The 16,148-nt window shown below is 37.1% G+C and overlaps 1 protein-coding gene across 1 annotated transcript; it reads right to left on the reverse strand.

The window, feature by feature from the left end:
• Positions 1 to 802: 802 nt before the first annotated feature.
• Positions 803 to 14,351, reverse strand: LOC119193646 (Down syndrome cell adhesion molecule-like protein Dscam2; the record flags this gene model as incomplete). The annotated part of the gene is made up of 8 exons (XM_037447279.1): positions 803 to 872; positions 1,203 to 1,348; positions 2,115 to 2,281; positions 2,448 to 2,538; positions 3,100 to 3,251; positions 3,691 to 3,844; positions 4,156 to 4,402; positions 14,129 to 14,351. Coding segments are annotated over 8 exons (1,250 nt in total), but the record flags the coding sequence as incomplete, so codon positions are not given.
• Positions 14,352 to 16,148: the final 1,797 nt, after the last annotated feature.

A 16,148-nucleotide genomic window follows, 5' to 3' on the forward strand; every position in this document is an offset into this window, starting at 1 on the left:
TTGAAAACTCGGTTACAAAACTCAACGTGCGATCTGATAATCCAATCACCTGTAAGCCCAAGGCCAGTAAAGGTACTTAGCTAATAAACCAAAATAAATATCTCCTAATCATTTTCTTACACTGAGCGTATTTGTATAAAAAAGATGAAAAGGTTGCCTTTAATAAACAGCCAATTATTGGATTGAACGTCTATTTCAAATCGTCCATTATTATACAAAAGTGCTTATTTACATTTGTATATAGAGATATTCATACAGACTGGGTTAATATGCACAAAAACTTCTTTCATAACCAAAGATCGAGTAAAATTTACTAATTATACGTACTTTTGATGAGATGGCGAAGAAGGTATAAAGATCTATTCACTTTATCGATGACGAAAATCAACTATAATTATAAGTCAATTTAACGTCAGGAGTATATTGCCTATTCATCCAAATCCTTTAGAAAACCAAACGCTAACACTCTTGAGAGGATGACGCAACGTCCAATTTGGGCGACTCGTCTTTGAAAATTTTAGGGCGGATAAGTATATTGAAGAAGATAGGCAAATACGTTTTTTATGTCAAGATTTGGCATAGTTAAAGCATTACGGAACATCTGTTACTTTCAAGCTTCAAGAGACACCACAGTCCGTACAAAAACCTCAACAATTCTATCCATATCGGGTGTACAGTGCTGGTGCGTGGCAAGTGCTGGTGCGTGGTGCGTGGTGCTGGTAGCATGACCGTCGTACCTTTGACCACTAGCTCGGCGGTATAGTTAACCTTCGCCGCCGTGTTAGATGCCACGCAAGTGTACAGCCCGCTGTGTCGGGCTGACACTTCTTTGAACACCAAGTTGCTGAAAAATCCGCTCCCCGCTCTTCGACCTACCGATAAATAGTGGGAATACTGTTAAGTGAGACGAACTGTTTGATGTTGTTTCAATTGATAATGGTTTTAGAATATGCCATTTATCGTTGTAGGTGAATGTTTAACAAATATGAAATGATATATTTGTCGTAGCGCTATGAATTGTTATTACTGATACAAATAGCACGATGTACAAACAAACCATAAACAGACATACGAGAGTAACACGCTTTACCTAAATATGAATTATTGAATACCATAATGATAATATTATGGCCACGATGAATACTCGTCTACCTAACTTAACAGTATTTCCACTGCAACAATCGTCTTATGTGTGTACCAACCTGGAGACTCGAGGGTATGGGCCCGTTGTCCTTAAGCCAGGTGAAGTGCACGGGCATGTCTCCTGAGGTGACGCTGCAGCTCACCTGGGCTCGCTTGCCTTCTTGGAGGTTTGCGGAGAAGGAGAATGGCTCGATTTCTGGTGGATCTGATGATACAATAACGTTTTGTTTCATAGAGCCTATTAGTTGCATATTTATTTGATTCAAAAATAAGTAGAAAATATCTAGGACTAGCATTTTATACACACGTAAAATTCTTATATAATTAAGCTGAAATTCTTGTCATGTGTTTGTATGTACGCGTCACATGATTGTAGTAGTCTATTTTTGCATAAAAGGCGCTGAGCAGTACATTTGATCAAATTTTGTATGACGTGATATTCACGGATATAAAATATAAGTAAAGCCAGTGTAGGAAATATTATGGCCTCTTATGAAAGTGGAATTGTGAGTAAAAGCAACCTTTTTTAGCGCTTGTAAAATTTTATAATACTGTTTAAAAATGTTATGGTGATGGATTGTAGGCATATTTTTATGTAGTAGAAGAAAAAGGCATATAAGTATACATATATATTATATATGTACGACGATCTCCAATTAAAAAGAAAAAATACGTTTTATATATTACCACTAAGTTATTTTTATTTATCGCAACTGAATACGAGCTCGAGTATGCTTGATGTTAAGCGATACAACTGGCCTTAAACATCAGCAACACTACTGAATCTTTAATTAAATAAGGCACTCAACTACGCTGGTCACCCTGAAATAAAATGTTAAATCTCATAATGCCAAATACTGGCTACAATGTCCTTCAAACTGAAACACAATAATACATGTCGCTGCTGTTTAACACAGAAAAATCAAAGACCCAATTGCATCAACGACCAGCAAAATAATTATAATACTTACTACTAACGACAAGCTGCAGTTCCCTTCTGGCTATTTCTCCGTGTGGTCCCATCACTGCACACGTGTATGCACCAGCTTGGGACGGCTCCACCCTCGCTACCCTCAGAGCTCCATCGATATTGCTGTCCCATTCTACTGGGCTTCCATCTCGCTCCCACTTCACGGAACTGTAATAGATAATAGAGTTAGAAAAGACAAAATACAGTGGAAGAATTGAGATGGAGTTTTTTCTAACACGGTAGAATTACTTCTTTATACTAGATTTTATGTGATGTATGTCCAAGGAAAATGTCAATAAGAGACGTTGTAGTTCTCTTCATTGGTTGAACTTACCTAATGGGATATCCAGAGTAAGGGCAGTACATGACCAGCTCTCTACCAGCCACGGCTCTGATTGGTCCAATCGATCTTACGTACGGTGGACCTGGGAAATCATTTTAAATGGCTTATCAAAGCACAGAAAAACAAAGTTGGTTAATCATCGAGAATGATGAATGGATAAAGCATATTTTGTAATAATATTATGATCCTCATCAACAGCATGTTAGGTCCCGAAGGTTTCGAAATAAATAAAACCTATGTAATATTTATAATATCACTATCTCGTAGATTTGGTGTATTATTCAATATGAATAAGATTGATCATTCGCTAAAAAAATAGGTACGTATAATAGAACGTAAGATAATTTTGTTTCTTTTTGTTTTCACAGTTGTTTGGGGGGTATATTCGGAGGATATTTTTAAGACTCTTTCGTAGCGCACGTCCTTGAGCATGCGTTCTATACATTTTGGGTGCACAGGCTACGGCGGGATTATGCAAAGATTTAGGAATAATTTGGTAAAACTGCTAGTACAAGCTTCCTTCACAATAAGATACTTCCTACGGCCCTGAGTAACTTGCATCCAGATTCGACCTGCGAACTTTGTGGTGGAACTAAATATATGGTCAAAAAGTGATGATGTGGGCACGCATATTTTGACTCACCGTAAATATTTAGTCTAGAGGTATGAGAGACCTCTCCCAAGGAGTTAGCCGCTCTGCACGTGTACAGACCTCCGTCCTCCGATCTCACAGACGAGATGTTCAGGTAGCTTACCACGTCGTTGCTCTTTGTAGCGAACTGCTCTACGCTGTATCTGTATTGAAAAGTAGAAATTTGGATTTTTTAAACCCAGTAATGGTAGCAGGTTTCAAAGAGTGTATATTGTTTTTAATAGCTAATCGCCACTCATCACGCCAACAGAAAATACGATGTATGTAAGTATCACATGGTATAGCATATTTTCCAGTCTTTACAGCTCTTTATCTGGTCTCTCTGCTTCACAATATTCTCGGGAGGTCACTTGACGTGAAGTTGAGGTCGTTGAATCCTTCTTTCTTGATTAGTCATCATTCTACTCTAACGAATTTATGTCTTGCTAACTACATTGTGCCAGGAACCGGCTGATGGACTTGTCTCTTGTATTCCTATGTTAGACAAGAAGACCATTGCCCCTTACAATTAACTTAACCTTTTGCTGGCCATCTACTATTAAAAGAAGCTTAGTTCATAAAGATAAGAAAGTGTATAATTACCTATGTCCTCTAGCCATGGTGTTTAAAGGCTGTCCATCCAGCATCCAAGTGAAGTGCGGAGGCGGGGACCCTGCCGCTGAACATTTTAGGGTGACTACTTGTCCTGGCCTCAACACTTGCTCGATAAACGTGTATTGGAGTTCTGGCGCCGTGTCTTTAACAACAAATGGAGGTATAATGAGGATCTTTAAACTATCAGCAATATGGATTATAGAAATTGATATTAGAAATTGATATAAATATAGAAGCACATGTTATATATCTGAAGGTCTAAACAGACTCGCACTGGATATACCCATTAATTAGTCACCAATTTTATTTTGATCCCTTGAAATTTTGAGGGCACATGTCAAGCTTACAATTAGTGTGTGTTAATTTCATTAAGAAATCGAGTTAACTCTTACTTCTTGCTTCACTCTCAAGTAAATTAAGTTCAAATTCTATTAAATATTTTTTCCCTCTTACCTCCAAGCCTCAACTCAGCACTGGCCTGAGCCGAGTCCCTCTCATTCCTGGCCACACATTGGTACACTCCCTTATCTCCCCTATGCACGGCAGTGATGACCAGCTGCTCAGCATTGCTCAAGACCCTGATCCTTCCGCCAGCGACCCCAGCGCCGAGCGGCACGCCGTTGTGGAGCCACTCTAGTCGTGGAGCAGGCCATCCACCCCATGTGCAGTTGATGGTGGCGGTACCACCGCTGTTCACCATCTGATGGCAAAGAAATCATATTTTGATGGCACGACAAAGTAACCATGATTTAATAATTCAACTAGGCTTTCGCATTGATATTGTTGCTGAGAATATATTTTGTATTATAGATAGCTCAAGGGCATAAGTAGAGAAAGAATTGTCATAAATCTTAAGAGTCGCGTGCCCGCAGCCAGTGAGCACTGTCTATAATATTGATGAAGTAAAATATTTTTGATGACATTACTCTTCATAGACAATTTATTGACCAATTTGCACGGGCACCGTTACTGTATTTTGTATTCATCCAGATAATGCTGACATATCTATGCAGGTAGTATATTACGTTTAGCTGTACGGATTACAGTAATATAAATTAACAATATTCCAAACGCATAAAACATACATTAAACAGGTCGAGTTAAATAAATGTCATTGAAATGGGTGATGTTTGAAACTGTAATGCGATTGTTAAGTATTTTATTCATTGTTTTACATTATTAAATAACGCGCTGATTAATGGCAACTGTTGCCATTACCTACTGTTTACGCGCGAACGCGTTTTGTGAACATAGACAGGTGTGGACTCAGAGATTTGGGGGCCATAATCTAGTTTATTACGTATCATTTACACCCATATTCACAAAGCATACTACGAGGATGAACAGAGATTTAACGTATAGTATTGGCAATTGCATAGTCTTCTTTTCGGCTTTGTTTATCTGACAGCCAACTGAAGTAGTTGTATCTCAATATTAATGAATCACTGTACCGCGTTCTATCCTATGCCCACGCATAGCTAAGGCTCTCAGGCCAAAAGCATTGATAGAATAAAAAATAACATTGCTCCGCGCTAAGTAATGTCTCTGATTACAGGATTTATTTTCCATACTTCATCTGCCCTACTGTGACACGGTGGACGTCTGTCTTCGATGGTTAACATATGTTTTGTCATGTTCCCTCCTGAGCACGTTCACATGTCACTTAACGTAGCAAAAACATTGAATAAGTTGTGGATCTCCATAACTTTTATTAGTAAGGTGATATGTAGCTAGTGTTTTACATTAAGGACTATTTTATAATAAAAAGAGTTTGGCTGGGTAGGAGAAGTCTTCAATCTACAGTATACAGTCTTCTTCAACTTGTCCTTTTTGCACTTTGATGTCGTATCGTCACCATACTTAGTATATCCGCGCATGTAATAGAATTGTCCATTTGGCTTAGTTTTTCAATTGCAATCCAATTATTAGAAACCTTTCCATAATTATTCCATTCCAAATTACTAAAAATAAAATAAACAAATCTAAACAACGAACAGTTCATACAGCTCTATGCAATAGCATAGAACTGTAACACGATGCCTAGCTCTAATGAAGCGTCGCTTCGCTGCTCTCTAAATATTTACGTATCGGCAAAACATTCAATTAAGGTGGTAGCTCAAGGTCCATTTTCATACATTTTGTTTCGGCTTTAATCTGGGTAACTAAACAAGTATTGGCAAGAAGTAAAAATTTAAATTCACGTCTAGTTAGTGATTAGTTCTCGCAGTTGAAAGAAAAACGTAAAATAATTAATAATCATGGATATTTCGGCCTTTAAAATTTAATATGACGAAATTTTAAAGGCCGAAATATCCATGATTATTAACCATTTTCTTTCAACTGCGAATATCACTAACTTAACGATGAAACCAAATTCTGTACCAATACTGTTGCCTGAATCAATAGACAATACCCAGCGGCAGAACTGACGGCACAGGCACGTAATGAGGTGTGTGCGTTGAGGGACTAGTACACTAATATAACTTTGCCGGTTAAAGTTAGTCTCAAGGACCACCGCAGCTATTGTTAAGATTGACAGATGTAGAAGTCAGGTGGAGCATCTAACTTAAAGTCACGCAAGTTAAATGACATTGAGCTGAAAAACGCAAGAGTATATGTATCATATGAGTCAATAGCGTATATCAATTATAAAACCTGTGAGACTCTGGTTTCGTTCTTTAATGATTAGCTGTGTGAGTGTATTTTGATTTAAAAATCACAATATTTATTAATTAGGTATCTTTAAGCTATATGGGCGTTGTGTGTACAAATTGTATCTTAATCTATTTTTTAGATTATATAAACAAGACCTTCATTAAAAATATTTACTAATATCTGTCGAAAATATAAAAACTATCAAACTTACAATAATCTAATAATAAAAAATTTATTTTCGCCACCTAATAATAAGAGTCAGGTCTACCAACACAAAAAAGCAACGTTATCTAGAACTCAAATTCGGTAGCGGTGTTAGCCGGTTAGCCGATGAGAGGCTTTGGGCGAAAGAAAAAGACACATTTCATAGTTAAAATTGTTAGTTAACAAGAGGTGATCTTAAAAAAAGGTCCTCCGTCTTAACAGCAGGGTCCTTAATTGCATAGCGCAAAGCACCAGGTGGTTTCCCCGTTTAGCTGCTCAAATTAATTTTTTTTGCGTAGAGCTGTATTTGAGCGTCACTGTCTTCAATTATTGAACCCTTCAATCGATACAATATATATATTACTTGTATATGGCTGGGTAGAATAAACTATCAGTAACATCCAGTCAATGAATATTTCAAACCAAAGTACATATTTCATTCTCCAGAGTTGTACATCAAAAGGCAGCACAAGAGGTCACTTTATAATTAACACCAGCAAAATAATTACACCGAGACGAAACTAGACGCTTCCAACACGTGACACACGATGCGTCCCAAAATATCTCGACACTATCATTGGACCGAAAACTTTCCAGGACTGTGTGCTTGTTAAATCTAACCAAATTGTGTTACAGATATAGGAGTTAATCCTGCTCTCTTGGTCTAGCGATACTGTATATTGACTGCAAACTTGAATGTCTGACTATTCTCAGGTTGTGTGATTTTTTATGTGGGTTTTCCTATAGGTTCGACATAGATTGTCTCCAAAGGGGTTTGAAGACAGAAAAACTCAACCAAATCATTTTTGCAACATAATTAAATACGTTGCGCAAATACTTTAAGATTAAAGAAGACTAGTGTCAGAAGCGAAGATTTTGTGCGATTCCGTATACCCAAGCAAACTGGGATATATTCACAATTTGACTAAAGTTACTGTTTTGCGTTCGCAAATGTCAAAAGAGAGGTCATAACCACTTACAATACTCTAAATACGGCCCTGTAGGAACCATATCGCATAATATTTGCGGCCCAGCGTCGAACGGTGTGACGTTAATTTTATTTTACGATGAACATTCAACGATTTCGGTTTAATTTGTTGGCGGTATTTTTAAATTGTGTAGCGGGCTGTACGTTGTTGATGCGAATAACCTACCCCTGTATTCCGTATCGCAGTTTAGATTCCACAAGGAATTTGTATGACGCATAAACAAATATTGTATAAATCTTAGAGGTAGTAGATTAAAGACTACGAACGTGATCCCAACACTGAGACTAATTATAAATGAACAACGCGTACATACATTTTTATCTGGTAGTAGACAAAGTAAACTTTTCTATAATGGAATGAGTTATGACGTCATACTATGTTAAAACTTATAAGTATTAAGTATATTAACAACGGCAGTATGTAGTAAGCACAAAAATAGACGTGATTTTTTTAAAGTTTGTAGCGATTCCTTGTGTCAAGGGTAGATGATTCCACACATTTTGGCACATAGAATTAGTCCTTAGTATAGCGTAATCTAAATACAGTGCCGAATACGATATTTTCTTTTTACGAAACGAATAAAATGTGTATTTTTTTCGAACCGCCTGTATTGTACGTAATACATACATTGTACAAAAATAAAACTGTACAGGATTGGTCAATATTCACAATGATTTTATATGCACTTGTGGTGTGATGAATCTATCGCGATATCAAACAAAAATTCCAATATCGGATAGTCACAAATCATGTTTTTAAATTAACAAACTCACATACATTTTTACCGTTCATTTTTATAGTTTTGTTTAGAAACTATATTTTTTATTGAACATATTTCAGAATAGCAGAGGCTTATGTCTAGCCGTGGTACAATGCAACGAGGATATCATTGCATTTCATGTCTTTATACCACACTGAATCTACATACTGGCATTTCTTTTATCTTCAGGGTATAACACTTGAAACAGATTTGCAATTCGTCGCTTTAAGGGTGCCAAACTAACTATGTGAGGGTGCTCGATGTTTGGCCCGTCCCTCCAATCTAAAACAATCAGAGGGGCTTCCGAGCCGGCCTTTTGTGACGTTTCATTGTTTGTTACGGACCCAGAGGTTTGCTTGTTAGGGATTTTGTTAGCCTTCCATATTTTTACAAATTTCTCCGCGGATTTGCTGAGAGGTTTTTTGGATTTTGGAATTAAGTTATAGGTAAGCGTATTTTATTAAATTTAGGGCTCTTATGCGATAGTTTGAAGAGGTTTTCTCTTTTTGTATACTGTATGTTTTTCTGTCACCAAGCAACAATGTACGAGCACTATTATCCGAAGACTATTGAATAGATTTTAAACTTATGTTTCAGAGTTAATGCCACGCTATAATGGTACTTGATCCAAGGGTGAAGTTATTTTAGGGTTTGGCGCGGGCGGAAAAAAGGAAAGTTCATACAGATAGTCCCGAAACATTTCATGATGGAATTATATTTCTAAACTATGCATTAGTGTTGACTCCGGGATGGACCGATGCCTTGCCACTGCTAGATACGCCCATGGTCTCTGTATTGTTAGGCTGAGTGATCGTTTGTATTATTAAATCCAGCTGTTGCCGAAATCTCCCTAGGTCTTCACTACACCCACACTGTTTTGGTTTGCGATCGGAAGTAATTAACACTGTTTTACATAGATATACGTTTATGTTTTGGTGTTGGATCTTGCTGTATCTTATTACACGAGCGGCTGTTGTGCAAGGTGAAGATTTTTTGAGTATATCAAGCTTTTAGAAGGCCGAACAACTATAATTTATTCTGATCTTAAATGACTTCAGTCCATGAATATTGAGTATTTGGTTACTGCTGGTTTGATAAGTTGTTCCTATTTATAATAAAGGGTTTTGTTTAAAGCGTAAGACCTCAGTCCTCTGTGACTGTCGGTTGAGCGGAAACTCCAAATACCCAAGGGTTTCGTGTCTGCACTCGACCGGCTCTTCTCTTTGCGGTCTAAGGATCCGAGCTCCACGGTAAGTGAAGGGCTAACATCCGCTCCAGTTTTTTAAATTTGGTGCGAGATCACAAAATATGGAACTTAAAAACATCATGTATAATCTGATTTTATGACTATGGAATTCGTAGTAACCCGACTTTTTAAATCTATTTTATTTATATTTTATCGGACGAGCGATAAAATGGAATCTGACCAATTCTACTTCACAGACTTTTAAGTTTTCGGGTTATATAATTCTTTTCTTTGTTACTTTTCAAATTTCACGTACTTTTGATTATCCACTTTCCTCATCATGTTGTATGATGGCCAATTACGACATCGCTTCGTGTATTTTGCTGCTCAATTCACAATTCGATTTATAACTTATATACTTTATTTTGTTAGGGTCGAGCGATAATTCCACAAAACATTACCGGACCCTAACCCGATTCGGGATAATAAAAATCGGAAAGAAAAACACAGAAGGCTCACAAGGAAAACTTTATTTTAGCAACATGATTTCCCCCGTATAGACAAGGCAAGTTAATATTTAATTGAGTAAGCGAAGCTAATCTCACAAGGCAGTTTAGACCCTACCGGAGGGCCAGCGGGTCGGAGGGCGGGAGAGCCGGTATTTACAGAGGCGAGGGGACAGGTACGTGGGTGTAAGGAGAAAAATTGTATTAAAATATTAAGAGGGTAAAGTGTCGGGAATGTGGTTTTCTTGCTGAGTTAAAATGTTTTGGGTTCCTTGTATGTGTACTTCGTGCAGGGGTGTTTGTATGTATTTAGAACAAGCTTGTACAAATATAAATGAAACTAATATATATCTGCTCTATTATACCGCTAGGCACGGGCCACTTCTACTACTGAGAAGGATTAGGCCTTTGTCCACCACGCTGGCCTAGTGTGGCTTGGTAGACTTCACACACTCTCAAAATTCCTATAGAGAACTTCTCAGGGATGCAGGTTTCCTCGTGATGTTTTCCTTCACCGTTAAAGCAAGCGATAATTTACAAGAATATACATAGTTTTAGAACAGTCAGGGGTGTGTGCCCTTGGGATTTGAATCTGCGGACATTCGTCTCGGCAGTCCGCTCCCCACCCAATTAGGCTATCGCCGCTTTTACAATACGCATATAGTACAATATTGACTCTATATAAAGTTTTCGTTAAGATTTTTAAGAATGATAGACATTACGCTTTTGTAACCGAGTTCAGACAAACATGTTAATAAAAAAATTCTGCGCTTTCAAAAACCACTAAAAAACAATAAATTCTTTAACATTACGTATCTATTACTAATAATTTTGGAGTCGGTGCCTCATTAAAATTAAACATTGTTTCCGTATATTTGTTCATGTATTTATCTAACGTAGCTAGAAATTAATTAGACACCGGTAACCAGTATCTATAGGTAAGTAAAGTTAAATTATTTATTGATTTTTGAAGGCAATATAATTTTATGTTAATAAGTTTTTAATTATACGTTGTGTTTAGTTTGACCACTGCATGCGGATTTATCGCCAGGGAAGCTATTTATCAGACTTGGAGAGACCTAAATGGTTCCACTAAAATAAAGCAATATTTCAACGATTAATAGCCACTTCCAAAAATGATTTAAAATGGAACAATATTCAGCACCACACCGCACGTCAAATGCATCCGACTATACAGAAACAGTGACCGAAACCTCAAAACGCATTAAAGTCGCCTGATGACGTCACCGGCCGCCATTTTGCCAGCCGACCGCATGACGCAATACAATGTGTATACAGATTTTGTTTTATTTCCATTCGAAATTTCAATGACTTTTTTTGCACTATTGATTGAGGAGTAAGTCACCCCTTGATAAAATCTACTGCCAATACTTACTAATAGCTATAACATCCAGAATACGAATTAAAAATACTGCACGATTTTGCGGTATATGGCGAAACGCTTGCCCCCTGTCATATTATGGGATGAAATATGCACGATGAAAAATGGATACCAGTTGCGCCTCTACCTATCTCTTCAGGGATAAAATGCATCAGTGTGTGCGTGTGTGTCGTAATCATAGACCGGCTAATGACTTAGTGGATGAATTTTATTAACGCGGATAAAGTGGGTTTTTTACCACTGCCGTCCAGCCTCAAGACTCACGACTAAACGATTATGTTTATGTTCAGTTATCTCACACGCCCCACCTACACCGACTTACCCTCCGCTCGTCACTTCAGAATAGAAAAGTGACCCCACTTAGAACTTTACACGTTTACACCTTATATTCATTGTATTGAGTTTTAAAACGAGTGTTTAATAGTGAGAATCGCTGCACCTCTCAGCGCGACAGTTGGAATTATGTTGGGTTGCCAAATATCTTTAAAACAGATAAGTAGTAAACGTGAAATGTTTAGATATTATATTGTCTATCTTAAATACAAACCATAACAGAACAAAGCATTGCTCAGCAGTTAGTAATCATTAAGTTTCAGAATAGCAATTAACTAAACACGCTAACAATCCAGAAACAATGCTTATAGACAAAACTATCTACCAGAGACTCGCATTCCAGAATCTAGCAAATGAAAACGTTTACAAATACATACGAAACCAGTCAGCTGTCCACGTTAAGCCAGCGTTCAAATGGATGATGGAATTGCTAATGCGAGTGTTTAGCTCGCAATCCGCGTCGCTTAAACGCTTTTAATTATGAGCCAAAATTGAGCTGAACGTTGGCGTAGTTTGCGATTCGTGAAACTAGATGGCGTATTAATGTTTGTTCTACAACCGTGGTCTTATTTTTATTTTGTTAATTAGCGCGTCGTGGATGTGACTTCTATTTTGTAAATGTGTTTGTTTAGATAAATAATATACAAAGTATACAGGGATATTTTGATATTGCTTTACTAAATGAGACCAATTAATCGAAGTGTAAGATAAAAAAGTGTAAGTTTTGAACTATATAAATGAAAAAAGTAATTTTGATTTTATACGCCTTAATGCCACTTATATTCTAAGTGAATTCGTCGCAGCGGCTACATCACGGACTTATTCTTATTAAACTACAAAATGGCCAAAAAATCATATTTTTTTACGGTTTTTTTCGTTTTTATTCATGGATGATTATTGGCGCAATGTTGGCAGAGGTAATAACGAATATGTGGTTTCATATACACGCAATGTCAAAATGATTGTATAATTTTAGACTACATATTATCACACTAAGTACGTTAGTGACTTTGTCCATGCAGAATTAAATTATCATTTTTACTCCCTCTATCACGTTTTTGATTTTGAATTGTTCGCGCAGCAGTGAAATGTGCTTTGAAATCCTTTACGTTGCTCTATGTTAGGCAAATAACATGAACTGTTTTTTGAGTGAGGTCTTCGTGTATTTCAACAAAGAGTAATTTGTTAACAACTCCTCTAATCGGCCCGCATGAACTGATGCGTACATTTTCCCACACATTGCGAAAACAATTTGGCTTAATTTTATCTGACGTGACACCATCGACAATGTCCTGAGACAATAATGCCGATAGATATATTAATACATATATACAGTGGTAAGCTTGAATAGGACTTGAAACAGACAGCATTGTCATCGCATTATCCATTTAGTCGCATCGAAACTGACTTGAAAGCCTTTGTAATGTGTTTTGCATACATGTCTCTAAGGGTCGGTTTACACTGTTAAGTTAACAATGTGAACAAGCGTTAACCAGACACTGGATCGATCTGAATACGCTCTAGTGTCCTTTGAAATGTAGAAGAACATTTTAATCGCGGCTTCATTTACATATTTTTTTTCTAGTAAAAGTCTTACTGGTGTGTTCTGCTTCGATAATAAGTAGTCAATTTTTTAAATTCAGAACGTGATCATTCTATATGCAAAATTTAATCTAAAACGTTTTGTACATACATTGATGAACTTATTTTTACAAACAATGACTGAATTACCTGGAATGCTTCACAGCTGCCTTTTTTAACTGTATTCGATTTGAATTTAAACTATTACATTTCAGTACACTGCATTCGTCAGTCGTCACCCTAGGACAGTTGTTAACATGCATAATGCGTTGTGATTATGCTTAGAACAATGTCCTTCAGACCGGAACACAACAGCACTTGCACGCTGCTTGGCATCCAATGTATGTACTGGACAATGTAGGATATAACATCTTATGTCTTAAGTGACAAGCGTTATTATGCCATGGTCCATTGTAAAAGTATAAAGAGGAATTTATATTGTTGAGTAAAAGGTATAAAGCTTATAATTGATCAAGGGATTTGCTCGTATTGTGAGTTGTTGTGATGATATAGGTTCTCTAGATAAAACTAATGATGAACATAGGATTATATTTTAATTTTTATATTTATAGTATACTATTGCTGAAGGGTTTTCATTAACTGGACAGTCTAGCTATCGTTGGCAAAAATTTTGGCTGCTGACTAGTTCTTGTGAGTAATTAATATTTATAAAGAGTGCTGTACCTTACCTTAGCTGAATGAGCCTTAGTTCCTGATGTTATGGTACCTTAAATCGATTACCCCGCAAACAAAAGGAACAAACAGAAAGGAAGGAAGAAACAGAAAGAACTGTTTGTACATTGTGATTACCTGTGTATGCGGCTGTGCATGCGCAGTAAGATGTGCGCGTACAGCTAGATGCAGCCGCAGTGTGAGATGCCCGTGTGCATTAGCCGCTCTGCATGCCCAGCGGCCGCCGTCCGCCACCTCTGCGCGGCGGATGCCCAGAGCCTCGTGGGTTCTCGTGTACCTTCCACCGCCCTCGCCATCTCTTACTTCGCGGAGAACTCCTCCTGCAGTCTCTCTGTACCATCTGGAACAACAAGAGGAAGTTAGTCTTGTATACTGGTACAAAAGAAGATGCTAGATTAGTAAAGAGAAAGTAATTCTAAAACTTTGAGGTTTGATTTGTGTAATAAAGCGTTATAATCAGTTAAGAATACATTCAAAAAGAGTGGTGATCCTTTATTGTCTCAAATTTATCGTCATATACAATCGCTATCAAGTAAAAAGTGAAGATGGTACTCTCTCGCAATGAATTCGTTTAGCAATATGCGACATTGCTAAACTTTTTCCGTGCCTTATATTGCTCTACAATTATTATCCATACAATACGACAATGAGATCAAACTGGTCATCATAAATTTTGTATTAATGGTACACGAATATATAATAAATTAAACAAAACAGTAGTTTCCGACAACTGACAATCGTCGGAAAAATTAAGCCGCGATAGGAGCTGGATTACAAGCTGACACCAAACAGATTCGCAAATGAAAAATTGCAGTTGGATGTTTATTGAAAATAATATTTCAATAGCTATTGCTGTAAGTACTTAATTTTCATATAAAATAATAAAGAGTCAAACCGCCTCCCGACCGACCCGATCGCCTCATGAACGACTACCTACGCTACCCATAGCTTTAACAAAGCATGAACTGCGCTTGTTCTTAGACATTCGATGTTAATTCTTATAGTCAAGTAATGAAATTGGGCAAAACGGTTACATTTCAACTGTGTAATGAAAGTAAGTTTTGTATTCTCAGCACAAACTACATACGAGTGGAAAACACAACCCTATTTGTAGAAGCCGGTTAAAATATTTATAGAAAGTCTATAAATAGCAGAGCGTGGCGTGCTTCGCCGAGGGATATCTTTCAAGGGCTCTCTGCGCCCGCCTTTGTGGCGGAGTAGACGCCGCACGTGAATTCACTCGCATTTTATTTAGGCAATTCAAAATGCAAACAAACCCTTTGTTAACGTAAAAGATATTATGATAATTCTATTATAATTTATTATTATTTATGGTAAAATAAATCCGGGTAGATAACTGTAAATTGAGACTTCATAGTTCGTTACAGATTTTGGAAATGTTAAGTTTCATAATGCACACGTACACAAATAATCTTTTCTGAAGCATATTCGTATTAACACATTACTGCTTGGCTGTATAAATTATTGATCTTGGCGATGATACCTATTACCATATACGAACACAGCCGGACTCCCGCAGAGGAGATTAACCACCTCATAATTAGTTTTTGAATAAATCCAGCATGTTACGTCCCGCACTTGATAACTTATATTTTTATATTGACTCGGAAACGTGACCTAACACTACCTGATGGTAAGTGGAGTGGGGTCCAATAGAAGCGACTGACGAGAGATGATAACTCCTCGACAGTCTCTCGGCAGATATAACATATATCCTAATGATTTCTTATGTTTACGCGAATGTTAGACATTAAAATTAAACTACTTTTCGGATTCTATCGCGGTTTTTTATATTTTAGTCCTCCGTGACCATGAAGGCTGCAAAGTCTTCGTAACGTCGGGAGAAAACTAAAATATAAAAACCGCGATATAATCCGATAAGTAGTTTAATTTGAATATATCCTGCCACCAGCTATCACATGTTTTAGGTTAGATAATCTTCCCTTTCCGTTCCATCCTAGTAGAACACACCAACGGTAACTGAATTCATGCTTTTAGGAGTAATTATAATCACACAATGTAATTTTGATACCAGTTAACAATTTGAATAACTAACATGCACTTTTCATATTCTATCAGTTCAGTTAAAAATATAAAAACAATATGCCAGCCGTAT

The sequence above is a fragment of the Manduca sexta genome, unplaced genomic scaffold, assembly GCF_014839805.1.
Source record: "Manduca sexta isolate Smith_Timp_Sample1 unplaced genomic scaffold, JHU_Msex_v1.0 HiC_scaffold_84, whole genome shotgun sequence".
NCBI classification, from domain to species: domain Eukaryota; kingdom Metazoa; phylum Arthropoda; class Insecta; order Lepidoptera; family Sphingidae; genus Manduca; species Manduca sexta.